General features: G+C 49.9%; 1 protein-coding gene across 3 annotated transcripts in view; it reads left to right on the forward strand.

The window, feature by feature from the left end:
• INTS10 (integrator complex subunit 10) overlaps positions 1-13,669 on the forward strand; it is a 457,110-nt gene that overhangs the window by 286,723 nt on the left and 156,718 nt on the right. For all 3 annotated transcript variants that reach the window (XM_085627594.1, XM_085627598.1, XM_085627600.1), the window contains exon 10: positions 3,976-4,129. In XM_085627594.1, the coding sequence (XP_085483720.1) occupies positions 3,976-4,129 (154 nt within the window). The remainder of the gene's footprint in view (positions 1-3,975; positions 4,130-13,669) is intronic.

Here is a 13,669-nt window from a genome sequence, read left to right on the forward strand (position 1 = left end):
AACTCAAGGAAAACACGCCCTTATGTAAACAGGAGAGCTGTTACATAACTCAAGGAAAACACGCCCTATAAAGGGAGGAACCGGGAGGTACAACGCTGTCGGATATTGTGTTTACACCGACGTACCTACTTAGTGAAGAGCAGTGTTCCGGAGTGGTGCTCCAGTAAGGCAAGAACGGAGGTAGGTCGAGTCGTTACTCCCTGGGCCGTGTCTTGCCCCATCGTCACCTGTGAAGGACCCGGAAGCTCTACCGGATAACCATTGAGCTTCGCTTTTTGACTCAGCTGAGTCAAAGCGCAGTGGCGCTTTTGCTGGTTGGAGTCGTAACTCCCAGCCCGACCAGAGATACAGGGACTGCCAGCTGTAACGCACACCAGGAGGTGTTTGCCGCGTTACAGACTCGGAAGTCCACGGGATCGATCGAGCGGCTGCTCTCGGTTCAGTCTTCTTTGCTTGTGATTGGGGTATCGGTGACGCATCACCAGGAGGTGACTCCGCGTCCCGGTGCAGTCTGAGGAAGAGGTTGAGCGGCTGCTCCCTTCAGGTAGAGACCCCGGCTGGGTGTTTCCCTGACTCCTCGATTCTCCTCAACACTCTTCGTGCCCCTCACAGCCTACCGATTGGCATTGTCGGCCATTTCATTTCTGCCCTCTGTTGGCATACGCCGGGATCGGCGTATATGCAGAGGACGGTTAGGACCATCCGTGCTGTGGGCTGGTAACGTACTTAGCCTGGAGGATTCCAGTGACTATAACCTTTGTTTATTCCTTGTATTATTTTTGCCTTCATTAAAATAACTAAACCTTCACAAGTGGTTGCGTTCTCATTATCGTGTCTGTTAAACGATCCTGAGACGTTCAGGGCGTTACAGTTCCAAAGGAAAAAGCACACCACATTCTGTGCCTATGGCGCACCCCAATAGAAAGACGGGAGCTACAAAGGCCTCATGGGAAACATGCCAGTAGGCGGCATTGGTGAGGCTACCACCTGGTCAACACCACTCGCATTCACTAAGAATCACTGGTAGATTTTGAAGTCTGTCAGGAGGCTTTGGTTGGCCAAGCTGTAATTAGGACTTTGTTCCAAACATCTGCATTATCTGCTCACCAGCCAGCGCTTTTCAGGGGTAAGCACTGGTTTGCCGTCTATGCTACGCACGTGTTCTTCAGTAGCACATGCTTCAAACGTGAAATGTTACCCTGAATGTATCTGTTTCTAGCTAGTAGTGCTGTAGATTCACGTGACCCTCCTCCAGATGTTGCATGTCTAAAATAACATATTCACAATGCACTGTACAAGTTTATTATCCTGCTTGGCTACACTCCATTAACATCACTCACCTGTTGGGGGCGGGGCACATCTGGAGGTGGAGTCTTTATCCTGGTGCATTGTGGGCTTAAGGGAGGAGTCTGGAGCTACCCCAAGACTGAGGACTTCTTCAAAGAAAAACAAGCATTGGCATAGCCAATAGACCTCGCCTTTGGGGCCTTATAAGTATTTAGTTATGCAGCACAATATCCTTCCAGCAACAACATCAAGTGTTGCATGGCTAAACACTTATAAGGTCCCAAAGGCGAGACCTATTGGCTATGCCAATGCTTGTTCACCCTTCTTTTCAACCTTCATTCTATCTTTGCTTCTTGAATTTCACTTTTCATTCTACAATTCTTTCACTCTACCTTCCTTTCAAACTTTCATACATGCCACCTTCTTTCTTTTCCTTTCTATTAGCTCCTTTCTTTTATGTCTTTCTTGCCTTTCTCGCTCTTGCTTGATGTTTCCATTTGCATCTCTCGCTCTATTTTGCCCGTTATCATTATTGTTCCTCCTCCCTCTCCTTCCCACTACTTTCCACATTTGGCAGCATTCAACAGACGCCCCTCAACTCTGCCAAACAGTGTCATTTTAAAACACATTATTTATGCAGACAGAAAAGGCCCATAGAGAGTTAACAAACATTTTATTGGGGTCTAGTTTACCAGCCAACCAGACCCAGTGGCAGCCCCTTCTGTAGCTGATAAAGTGGGGGTTTTACTACCTAACTGTTCTGCTTTGTTTAATCTTCAGTTCCACTAGATTTTAAAATCTGTGGGTGGGGGCATTGGCCCCTGAGTCCCTCCTCTGTAAAGTCTGTGCAGGGAGGGGGATAGTCCTCCATTCCCTTTTCTCCCTGTCCCTACGCACATGTTTCCAGCACCGAATACAAATGAGAAAACAACACACTTTATTATCATCATTAAAGGTCATGGCAAAGATAAGTCAAAATGGGGGTCTTTCAGTTTTTCTCCTAAAATGACATCTCCCATGGCAGAGACTGTCTGAAAGAAGACGCTGGCATCGTCATTAGAAGGCATCATTTTACACAGTAGTATGGCAGACTTAGAACCGCCCAGTGGCGTAGCTACCAATAGTACAGCAGGTGCAGTGGCACCGGGCCCCGAGTCATGCATCTTAATTATCGAATTTTTAAACCATAAAAACTGTTGATTGCGTGGGGTGGGGCAGGGGGCATTTTCTTTGCTACGCCACTGGTAGCTCCAGCACACTTACGTCTGTGATATCTGGCACAAAAACTGAAACTCAGCCTTTTTGGTTACTTACTGGATCTGTTGTTTCTAGGAGCCCTCCTATGTGTGTAGACCGACGCTACCGCACAAAGCTTGCTAGCAGCAAGCTCCAGTCCCCTTTGCGAGTGATTCATGACTGTCCGAAATCTTAAAATACGGGAGTAAAGCCATAGTAGGGAGCCATTATATGGCCTTAACGGCCCGGATCGTGACGGATGGGACACGCAGGCGCCGGGCGAGAAGTTTATCACTCACAATCACCTGTCGCCACATCAGTGTGGAGTTATTGGCGGGACATGCCAAAGGTAGGGTTTCCAAGCCAAACGAAAATGCTTTTCTCAGACTCGTTTCAAATTGACCTGCTCAGCTAAGGACATTCAGAGCCGGTCGGTGATGACTGCCAAACACCAGACTTATAGAAGATTTCAGAGCAACCAAAGAGACATCGACAGCCTGTCGGAAATGAAGATCATCAAAAAAACCTTACTGTAGCAGAACACCATAATATAACACCATGATGTCAGCTTGCACCGCATACAAAGGCACTCAGAGCACCGGATTTTGGTAAGCTAGCTGAAGCCCCGAAGGTACACGGTCTTGCGCATATGTAAAATCACTCAAATGAAACTCCAGTGCAGCCCCGGGATCACGTTTCACCGTCTCGAGAGTTGCCGTGGAAACGTATGAGATGATTGGAAGCGAAACCAGGGAGGCAGGCCGGGCTCGGGCTCCTGTGTGACACGGTGTTGGGGCGGCTGCAGCTGCTTGAGAGGGGCAGGCATGGCTGGGGCTCCTGTGAGGTGCGCGCCGGCTTCCTTCAACTCTGGGTCCATCGTGCGTGCACTGTTAAAAAGTGAAAGCACGCCGACATGCGTGCATATCTCTTGACGGAGCCAGAGTTGAAGGAAGCCGGCGTGTTGAACAAGATGGTGGCGGACTGTCCACTGTCCCACGGACACGCGCATGCTGTCTGCTTTGGACAGATGGCGAGAGCAGCCATCTTTGTCCATGCAGACGCGTGCACGTAAGCCCACGGGGAGAATTAATTCCAAAAGATCCTTTTCATGGCGAGAGCAGCGCATGTGCTGCTTTCGCCAGGCGAGACTTAACACCTTGTGAAGTCTTCGCCCATAGTACATGGCAGGCGTGTGCAAAGCATGTGAATCTGCAGCACTAAACGCTACAAACGGATCATCACGCGTGATGGACCGATCTCTTTATTTCTGTTGTATTTGAAAGCTCTTTAGATATTTTACTGAATGATAAAGGTGGCGGGGGGTTGCGTGGGCTAAGAACCCCATTCTCTTCCTGTAAACCACAAATGCTGCAGTTCTCTTGCCTGAAATGTATTTAGCCTAAAATTCCATTCAAATGAGGTTTTTAAAAAAAAACTTTTCTTTGTTGACAGAGCTCAGATGATGAAGAAGCTTCTGGAAAGGGTCGGAACCGTCATGTAATAATAAATAAAACTGAATTTCCCAACTCTGCTGAACTGCTGGATGGCTTTAAATTGGCCAGAGAGAGCTGGGAGCTGCTGCACTCTGCGGAGTCTCTGGAGAAAGGTACGAGCGTTGACTTCTGGCGCTCTGTCCATGAGGAGAGGGTAATCTGTCACTGATCTTTTGTATGTTCGTTTGTCGTATTCATACCTATTTTGTTTAATGGGAGAAGTGTGGCACAGCGGCCAGAGTGGCTGACTCGGAAGCATGGGGTTCACGGTTCAATCGCCGGCAGCAGCTCAGCATCATGCGACTCTGGTTAATAGCTTACTTAATCATACTGACAGTCCCTAGCACCTTGAAGCCCTGATGAAGGGGTGAAATGTTTGCGCTTTACAAATAAGAATTATTTGTCCTTGCTGCAGACACAGGTAATTTTCCGGCTGGTGCCCCTTCAGGTGATGTGTTGAAATATAAATACCATCTGGCAGTGAGGGGATCCTCCAGCCCTGAGGCCATGGACAGTGCCCGGCTCCTATAATATCTCAGCAGCAGAGTGCCCTTTGCTCTGGTGCATCTTATGGCCCCCCTGGCCATGGGGTATCTATTCACCACCCCTCCTGCCAGTTGTTTGTTCTCTCCGCTTGCAGCTGACGCTTATGATGAGCATCAGGCATCGTGCCTAAGGCGAGCATGACGCTTGTCTGTTGGCTTGTGACTAGCTGACACAAGCCACATGACTGGCCCTGGTCTGGTTCTAGCCACTGGGCTACCAGTGGGGCTCAGAGGCATTATATCACTTCCTGCCCTCGCCTCCTCGGGGGATCAGGGCTGGCCGTTGGGTAATACTATGTTTGTGGCATATGAGCTGCAGATTATACACTGTGCATAGATCGCCATCTGGTGTTGGGCCCGGATGTTTGCAGTTTGTTTTTCCTCTTGGAAAGTCTTTGGAAGTCACGAGGTCGGTGACTCCTCCTTTGGTTCGTATTGCGCATGGGCTTCGGCTCCATCTTCAGATTGTTTTTTTCCGCCATCGGGCTCGGATGTAATACTTCGCGCTCCGGTTCCCAACTTTTCCAGTTCAACGATCGATGCAAAAATCCTCGCTCATCGAGATCCTTCAGATAATAAATCATCTTAATCACCTTCTCTTCAGCACTTCTTTGATTCCGGTCGTCGACGGCGGCCTTCGGGCCTATTCGGGCTCCGGTCTCGGCTGATGGAAAGAACTCCCTTCAAGAAGTGCCCTCGATGTGGGTCCAAATTCCCCCACACCGATCTTCATGAGGTGTGCAACCTCTGCCTCTCCCCTGAACACGAGGCCCGAGACTATCCCGCCTGCAAGTCTTTTAGATCTAAAAAGACTATTCGAGATCGAAGGGCCAGACGCAACATGGTGCACTCCTCGACCTCCGCTCCAGTCGACATCTTCGGGGACGACGACGAAGCTCCGGGACAGCAGAACATCGAAGAAGAGGATGACGGCCTCGTCAGTGCTTCCGAGGCCGACGACTCAGATGTGGAGGACATCACCCCGGCGCAGAGGGTCGTGAGTACCATACCCCCTCCCACACCCACGCCGATACCCAAAAAGGCTTCGGTCACGCCTTCGTGCCTAGGCAAGACCAAGGATACTGCTTCTCACACCCCACCTTCAGGCCCGGTAAAGAAGCCTATTAAGCCTTCCGGCAGCTCGGGCTCGAGCCAGCCTACCAGCGGTACCGAAAGACACCCTTCGGCACCGAAGAAAAAAATCGGCCTCCACCTCCACACCGAGCCCAGCACCAAAGCCCTCGGTGTCGAAACCTGCCCTCTCGGTGCCGACCAAACATCGTAAGACCCTCTGCACCGACACTCCCGTGCCGAAGCCTCTTTCGGCACCGAACAAAAAATCGGAGGACCCGAAGAAGCACGGCTTAGACAAGCCTAAAAAACCGTCAGCCCCGAAAACCTCGGCGCCAACCGAACAACCAGTGTCGCAAGAACTTTTCACACCGGATCCTCTGCAAAAGACATTTACCAAGGATCCAAAAACTGGACATTTTACACTGTCTTCAAAAAAGAGACACTTGGACAAACCAGCTCCACCTCCACCTCCAAAGAGGAAGGACACTGCTACCTCCCCTTTCAGAGTGCCTTCTCCACCTCCTCCACCTCCTCCACCCTCCCCACCTCCACCTTCTCCACCCCTGCCTCATCGCTCTCCAACCCTGTCTCCAGACCAAGATAATCTAGGGGACTCTTACTATGATCCAGCAGATGTGCCACAAGACCCCACCCCTACTAGATCTCCAGACCCATGGAATGACTATAACAATCCGGACATCCCAGATGTCCCACAGGATGACCTTTACCCATCTAGGCCATCCCCACCAGAAGATTCGTTAGGCTTTCACCACCTACTACAGAGGGCGGCACATTATCACGGGGTGGAGTTACATACTGACCCAGTGGAGGAAGATTTTCTCCTAGACACCTTCAATAATGCACATAGGTCTACTGCCATTCTACCTATGTTAAAAGGAGTAATCAAACATGCACCGGAGGTTTTTAAAGACCCAGTCAGGGCCTGAGTCCTAAACCCTCGGATAGAGAAAAAATACAAAGCCGCCCCCACAGATCCTTCATACATTAAAGGCCCTGCACCACTGGATTCCTTAGTGGTATCTACAGCTAGGAAGCGCTCAAATTCTCAGGCGTCAGGCGAAGCACCACCACCTGACAAAGAGTCCAAGCTCCTAGACGCGTCAGGGAAGCGCACTGCGTCACAAGCCGCCAATATATGGCGTATCGCCAACACGCAAGCGCTATTGGCCAGATACGACAGGGCGCATTATGATGAGTTGGAGACCATCATGCACCATCTCCCTGAAAAATACAGGAATAGGGCTAATTAATTGATCCAAGAGGGAAAAACTATAACTAATACCTCTATACGCTGTGCCCTAGATGCGGCAGATACAGCCTCCAGGACCATAAACACCAGCGTCCTTCTCTGTCGCAACGCCTGGCTAAGAGTTTCAGGTTTTAAACCTGAGGTACAAGCCTCCATATTGAATCACCCATTCGACCAACAACATTTATTTGGCCCAAAAGTTCATGAAGCCCTCGAAAAGATGAAGAAAGATACTGATATGGCGAAATCCATGGGAGCCCTACAGTCACACACTCCTAGGCACTCCTTTCGCTGCTCTTCCTTTCGGGGCACGGGCAGAGGCTACTCCTCGGATAGTGCATCCACGTCCTACAAATCCCCTCCTCAGTCCACCTTCACAAGGGGTTATCAAAGAGGCGGCTACAGAGGCAATAATAATAAAGGCAGAGGCAAGACAAATACCGCCCGCTCTGCCACACCGCCTACCCAATGACTTTCCCCCGCTCCCTCCAGACCATTCCACTCCGGTCGGGGGCAGAATACAACATTTCCTTCACGTCTGGGAGACAATCACCTCAGATGGGTGACCCAAATTATACATTCAGGGTATTGCCTAGAATTAACATCTACCCCCCCAAACATTCCACCCAGGCAACGCCCAATGTCTCAAGAACATGCCACGTTACTAAAAAAAGGAGGTAATCTCCCTCCTGCAAAAACAAGCCATAGAGCAGGTCCCCATCAATCAACAAAATTTAGGGGTCTACTCCCTGTACTTTCTGATTCCAAAGAGAGACGAGACTCTACGACCTATCCTAGATCTCAGACCTCTAAATACTTACATACATTCAGACCATTTTCACATGGTAACCCTTCAACAGGTTCTTCCACTCCTCTCCCAGAACGACTTTCTCACCACTCTGGACTTGAAAGACGCATATTTTCACATCCCAGTACACCATGCTCACAGAAAGTACCTCAGATTTGTAGTGGACGGGCAACACTACCAGTTCAAGGTGCTCCCGTTCGGGGTAACAACAGCACCAAGGGTATTCACCAAGTGCCTAGCAGTAGTGGCGGCACACCTCAGAAGACAGCACATTCACGTCTTCTCATATTTGGACGACTGGCTAATTAAAGCCACGTCCTACGAACAATGTGTGCAGCACACCGCCGCTACAATCCAACTACTTCACCAACTAGGCTTCACAGTGAACCACCAAAAGTCCAACCTGGTACCATCACACACAAAACAAAACCTCGGTGCTACCATAGACACCTCAAAAGCTATAGCCTATCCCAATCCTGCCAGGATTGCAAACATACAGGCTCTGCGTCAAAAATTCATATTTCAACACTCTCTCCCAGCAAGAGTGTTTATGCAACTGATAGGGATGGTGGCCTCTTGCATTTTCATAATGCCTCACGCAAGACTCCAGATGCGTCCACTCCAAGAGTGCTTAGCACGCCAGTGGAACCAGGCCCAGGGGCAACTGACAGATCTGGTGTTGGTGGACAGTCGCACCCATCGCTCTCTGCAGTGGTGGAACACCACAAACCTTTCCAAAGGTCGACCGTTCCTGGACCCGGTTCCACAAATAATCCTAACAACAGACGCATCGCTCTCCGACTGGGGAGCTCATCTGTTACATCTCACAGTACAGGGCACATGGACGCCGCAACAAAAGTTACTCCACATCAACCATTTGGAGTTGCGCCGATTCCAGGTGGACCCCTACAGGTCAGCACGGCGCGAGCCTGCCTGGCCCGTGTTCATCGGATGGACCGGGCGGCGCTACCGTACTCTCCGCCTCTCCCATTGGTGGGTTTCCCCAGGGCCCGAGCACAGTATACAGAGAGCATGTTGCAAACCTGGACAGACCACGCCGTGACGGAGGTGGGGATGTTCTATTTTGAGGGGCGCCTACGGACGTTTGACGAGCTGGTGGAGGATTTTGAGCTCCCTAGGGGTCAGTTCCTGCGGCATAGACAGCTTCTCACAGACTGTCGCACACAGTGGCGAGTGATTGATACGGAACCCTCCACACAGCCGGTTATCCACGCAATACTACAGGTGGGACCCGGGCGACACCTAGTTACTTGGTTATACAAGGCCGTACGCACCCTAAGGCAACCCACACTTGCACCCCTCAGGGAAAAATGGGAACAGGACTTTCGCAGGCCACTACACGACAGGGAATGGATGAGGGCCATTGAATACACAAAAAAAGTGTCCCGTAATTACCGCTTCAAGAACATACAGTTACATATCCTACACAGGGCGTACCTCACTCCTGAAAAACTGCAGAAATACTTTCCTGATACACCGTTCGCCTGCCCTAGGTGTCTTGAACCGGCTGCCTCTTTCATACACATGCTATGGGATTGTCCGACACTCCATAATTATTGGGAAGCGGTGCATACCGCCATTCGTGCAGTCACTGGGTTGCAGGATCTCTACACATGGGAGGCCAGCGCCTTAGGCATACATGGGCGACACAAGAATAAGAAGGTGGAGAGGCGTTTTGCTTTCTTGGGCCTTATCCTTGCTAAAAGATGCAATACTATGCACTGGAAGGCGCCGGAGGGACCTCCCATGGCGGCATGGGTGGCGGCAGTTAAGAAGTGGGGGAAGGCGGAGGAGACGTTGCTTCGAACGGAGGAGGCTCGGGGACACCGCAAACAACCGATTTCCCTGCCCTGGGCGATGCTAATGAATTCCTTCACACAAGAAACACAACCGGCGGCGGGCCCGCGAATAGTTGACTCTCGGGAGGCCTCTGCGACTCAGGAGGGAGGTGACCGAGAGGCCCGGGTATCCGATGGGCCCTAACCTTAAACTGTACCTGGTACCCTATTCGTCCCATGCGCGGCCGGGGATCTACACTCCCGCCATCGAACCTTGCCCCTCCCCTCCCTAGACCCTTCCTTGCGTCTGAGAAAACCTAGCGCTGCGACGGGCACGGACACTGCTTTCCGACGATAGACTCACAATGTCTATAATTCCAGATAGGGTGCACTCCCCAGTTTACATGTCCCCAGTTCGTTCATAGTACTTATTTAGCCGCGCTTCAACGACCTGAGGGACAACGCACTCAGGGGATATGGATGCCGATAGCAGCCCTCATGTAATGCGGCATCCACAGCGCACGTCAGTGGGATGAGCCTAGACATAGGATAGGGCGGGGACCCTGACACTAAGCTTGTGAGATCCGCTGTACACTTTGATCCAAGGGCACATGTTTACTGTAAATCCTATGTGCAAATATTTGCAATTTGTTTACTATAAATGCCAATAAAAAGAATTTTCAAAAAAAAATCAACCATTTGGAGTTACTGGCGATCTTCCTAGCCCTAAAATCCTTCCAGGTGCGGATTTCAGGCAAGGCAGTCCTCATTCGCAACATGACGGCCATGTACTACATTAAAAAACAGGGGGGCACACACTCTCCACAGCTCTCTCAATTAGCACAGAGCATATGGAGATGGGCAATTCCACAGAAAATCTTTCTCCTGGCCCAACACGTCCCAGGAGTCCAAAACACCGTGGCAGATCTGCTCAGCAGATAAACGCAACAGATTCACGAATGGGAATTTCACCTGCAAGTTCTTCACCCGTTCTTTCAAATGTGGGGGCATCCACACATAGACCTATTCGCCACCCACGAAAACACAAAATGCCCAAGCTTCGCCGCCAGATATCCACACCCATTGTCCAAAGGCAATGCGATATGGATTAACTGGTCAGGCAAATTTGCGTACGCTTTTCCACCTCTCCCACTAATTCCATTAGTGGTGCGAAAGCTACAGCAGCATTTCCTAACACTGATCCTAGTAGCTCCAACATGGGCCAGACAACCGTGGTACACCACACTACTGGAACTCTCGATAGTACCACACCAAAGCTGCACCTCTCACCATGCCTCCTAACCCAGAACCATGGAGAGATCAGGCACCCGGACCAAGCTCAGCTCAACCTTGCGATCTGGCTCCTGAGGTCCTAGAATTCGGATACCTTAACCTTCCCCCTGATTGCATGAATATTATCAGGGAAGCTAGATGCCCTACTACTAGGGCATGCTATGCTGCAAAGTGGAAAAGATTTGTTGTTTACTGCCACAACAACACAATCAACCCTCTAAATGTGTCCATACAGCACATCATATGTTACTTGCTCCATCTACAAAGGTGTAACCTAGCATATACATCCATTCGGTTACACCTCGCAGCAATTGCTGCTTACTTACAGAACAGGCAGCACCTATCACTTTTCAGGGTGCCTGCCATCAAAGCCTTTATGGAAGGCCTCAAAAGAGTAATTCCACCCAGAGTACCACCCTCACCTGTCTGGAACTTGAATATAGTTCTCACAAGGCTAAGGGGATCCCCTTTCGAACCATTACATAAGTGTGAGCTGCAATTTCTCACATGGAAAACAGCATTCCTTGTGGCCATCACTTCCCTTAGAAGGGTTAGTGAAATACAAGCACTCACTATACAGGAACCTTTTCTCCAAATGCATCAGAACAAGGTTGTACTCCGCACCAACCCAAAATTTCTACCCAAAGTCATTTCTCCCTTCCATCTAAACCAGTCGGTAGAATTATCAGTCTTTTTCTCACAACCTCAAACCGTTGCGAAAAGGGCTTTACACACACTGGATGTTAAAAGGGCCTTACTTTACTACATCCAAAGAACACAACCTTTCAGAAAAACCAAACAGCTATTTGTCTCTTTCTCTCCGCCACATAAAGGCAACCCTATTTCTAAATCAGGGATAGCTAGGTGGATTGTAAAATGCATACAGATTTGCTACCACAAAGCAAAACGAAGGCTCTCTGTTCCCCCTAAAGCCCACTCTACAAGGAAGATAGGGGCTTTTATGGCTTTTCTAGGAAACATACCACTAGATGACATCTGCAAAGCAGCGACATGGTCAACACCGCACACTTTCACAAAACATTACTGTGTAGATGTGCAAACCAAGCAACAAGCTAGTGTGGGCCAGGCTGTACTAAAAACACTGTTCCAAACAACTGCAACGGATGCCGGTGGCCGCCGCTAGGGTTGGGTACTGCTATATAGTCTATGCACAGTGTATAATCTGCAGCTCCTATGCCTCGAACGGAATATGCTACTTACCAGTATGCATCTGTTCTTGGCATGTAGAGCTGCAGATCTATACACGCCCACCTGCCTCCCCGGCTACCTGTATCCGTTCCCGTCTTTCTTATTTAGATACACACACACATGGGTTTCTTTACTGTTATTACTACGCTCCATCTTTCCCTGCTGGCGAAAAACAATCTGAGGATGGAGCCAAAGCCCATGCACAATACGAACCAAAGGAGGAGTCACCGACCTCGTGACTTCCAAAGACTTTCCAAGAGGAAAAACAAACTGCAAACATCCGGGCCCAACACCAGATGGCGATTTATGCACAGTGTATAGATCTGCAGCTCTACATGCCAAGAACAGATGCATACTGGTAAGTAGCATATTCCTTCCAGTAATACGTTGATGAATATAGAACAGTTTGAAAATGCAGTAGAACTTGTACTTTGTTTGATTTACAGGGGATGCAGCAGGTTGCAACTCTTAGCAAATACAGTACATTGAAATGAATAGGCTTTTCAGTAAATTGCAGGTAAGTTACTTTTTACGCTACTTTTCTAACTCAGTCCTGGATACCTAGATTCAGCACTGGGACATTTCCTGTAAACAGGTAAGTAATTACGTTTTGGTTATTCGCATGATTTTTAAAGAATATTTTCCGATATCAAAACTCCACACTTGGAAACGTTTTGGAAGAAAATTGTCAATGTTATCCTATGGAGGAAAAACAGGTTAACGGTTCACAGGTAAGTAATCGACTGTGGGAGTTAGGGTTCTGGGGATAGATTCAGGGGTCCCCCAGGGTCAATGATGCACTTTTGTTTCACCCTCAGCGGCACTAGGGCAGCCAGGTGCAGAGTGTTGAAGCCCAATGTTATCCAATAGGGGAAAGGGGGCCTCCGGTTAGTGGCTGCTGGCAAGCAGGCCACACGGCTGTGGGCAGCAAAGCTCCTAGGGTTTAGGTCAGGGCAATTGGTGGAAACAAATTAGCCCCAAAGGTGCACCCTCAGCGGCACTGGGGAGGCCGGGTGCTGAGTGCTGTTTCGACGTCGGACGCCATGTTGTTTTCAAGGAAGAACCTTTTTGTAAAAGCACTGTAGGCAGGGAGACGAAGGACTTCTGGGTGCGACCACCACTTCGAGAGGTAAGTTGGGAAGTTAAGGGTTGGTTAGGCACCATCGGTTTGGGCCGTGGGGCGTCGGGTGCAGGGGAGGCTTTTGGGGTCGGATCTTCTTACCAGCTCCTGCTCCTGGTCGTGGTTAGGGGGGCCTTCTGGATTTAGGCTGCAGGCTTCGGCTGGATGCTTGAGGCAGGTCAGGAGTTGCCGTATCTCGGTTCAGGATCGCCGGGATGACCTCCTTGTGGTGTTTTTCCGCTCGGGCCGAGGTTGCAGTTGAACAAATCTGGTGTTCACAGGAGATGCAGTCTTTAGAAGTGAAGGCAGGCAGGTCCTCCGTGGTTTTTGAGGTTGCTGGCTGCAGGACACACCGGGATTTCGCAGGAGCAGGTTCGAGGGGAGACAGGCTTGTAGGGCTGGCGCCAAGTCAGTGGGCGTCTTCCTCTTGTTAGCTCTACACGGCTCTTCGGTCCTTCTTCTTATCTTCTTTCTTGTCGTTTCTGGATCTGAGGAAGCAAGGTTCAGGGTGGCCCCTAAATACTAGATTTAGAGG

Source organism: Triturus cristatus, chromosome 2_1, assembly GCF_964204655.1.
Source record: "Triturus cristatus chromosome 2_1, aTriCri1.1, whole genome shotgun sequence".
NCBI classification, from domain to species: domain Eukaryota; kingdom Metazoa; phylum Chordata; class Amphibia; order Caudata; family Salamandridae; genus Triturus; species Triturus cristatus.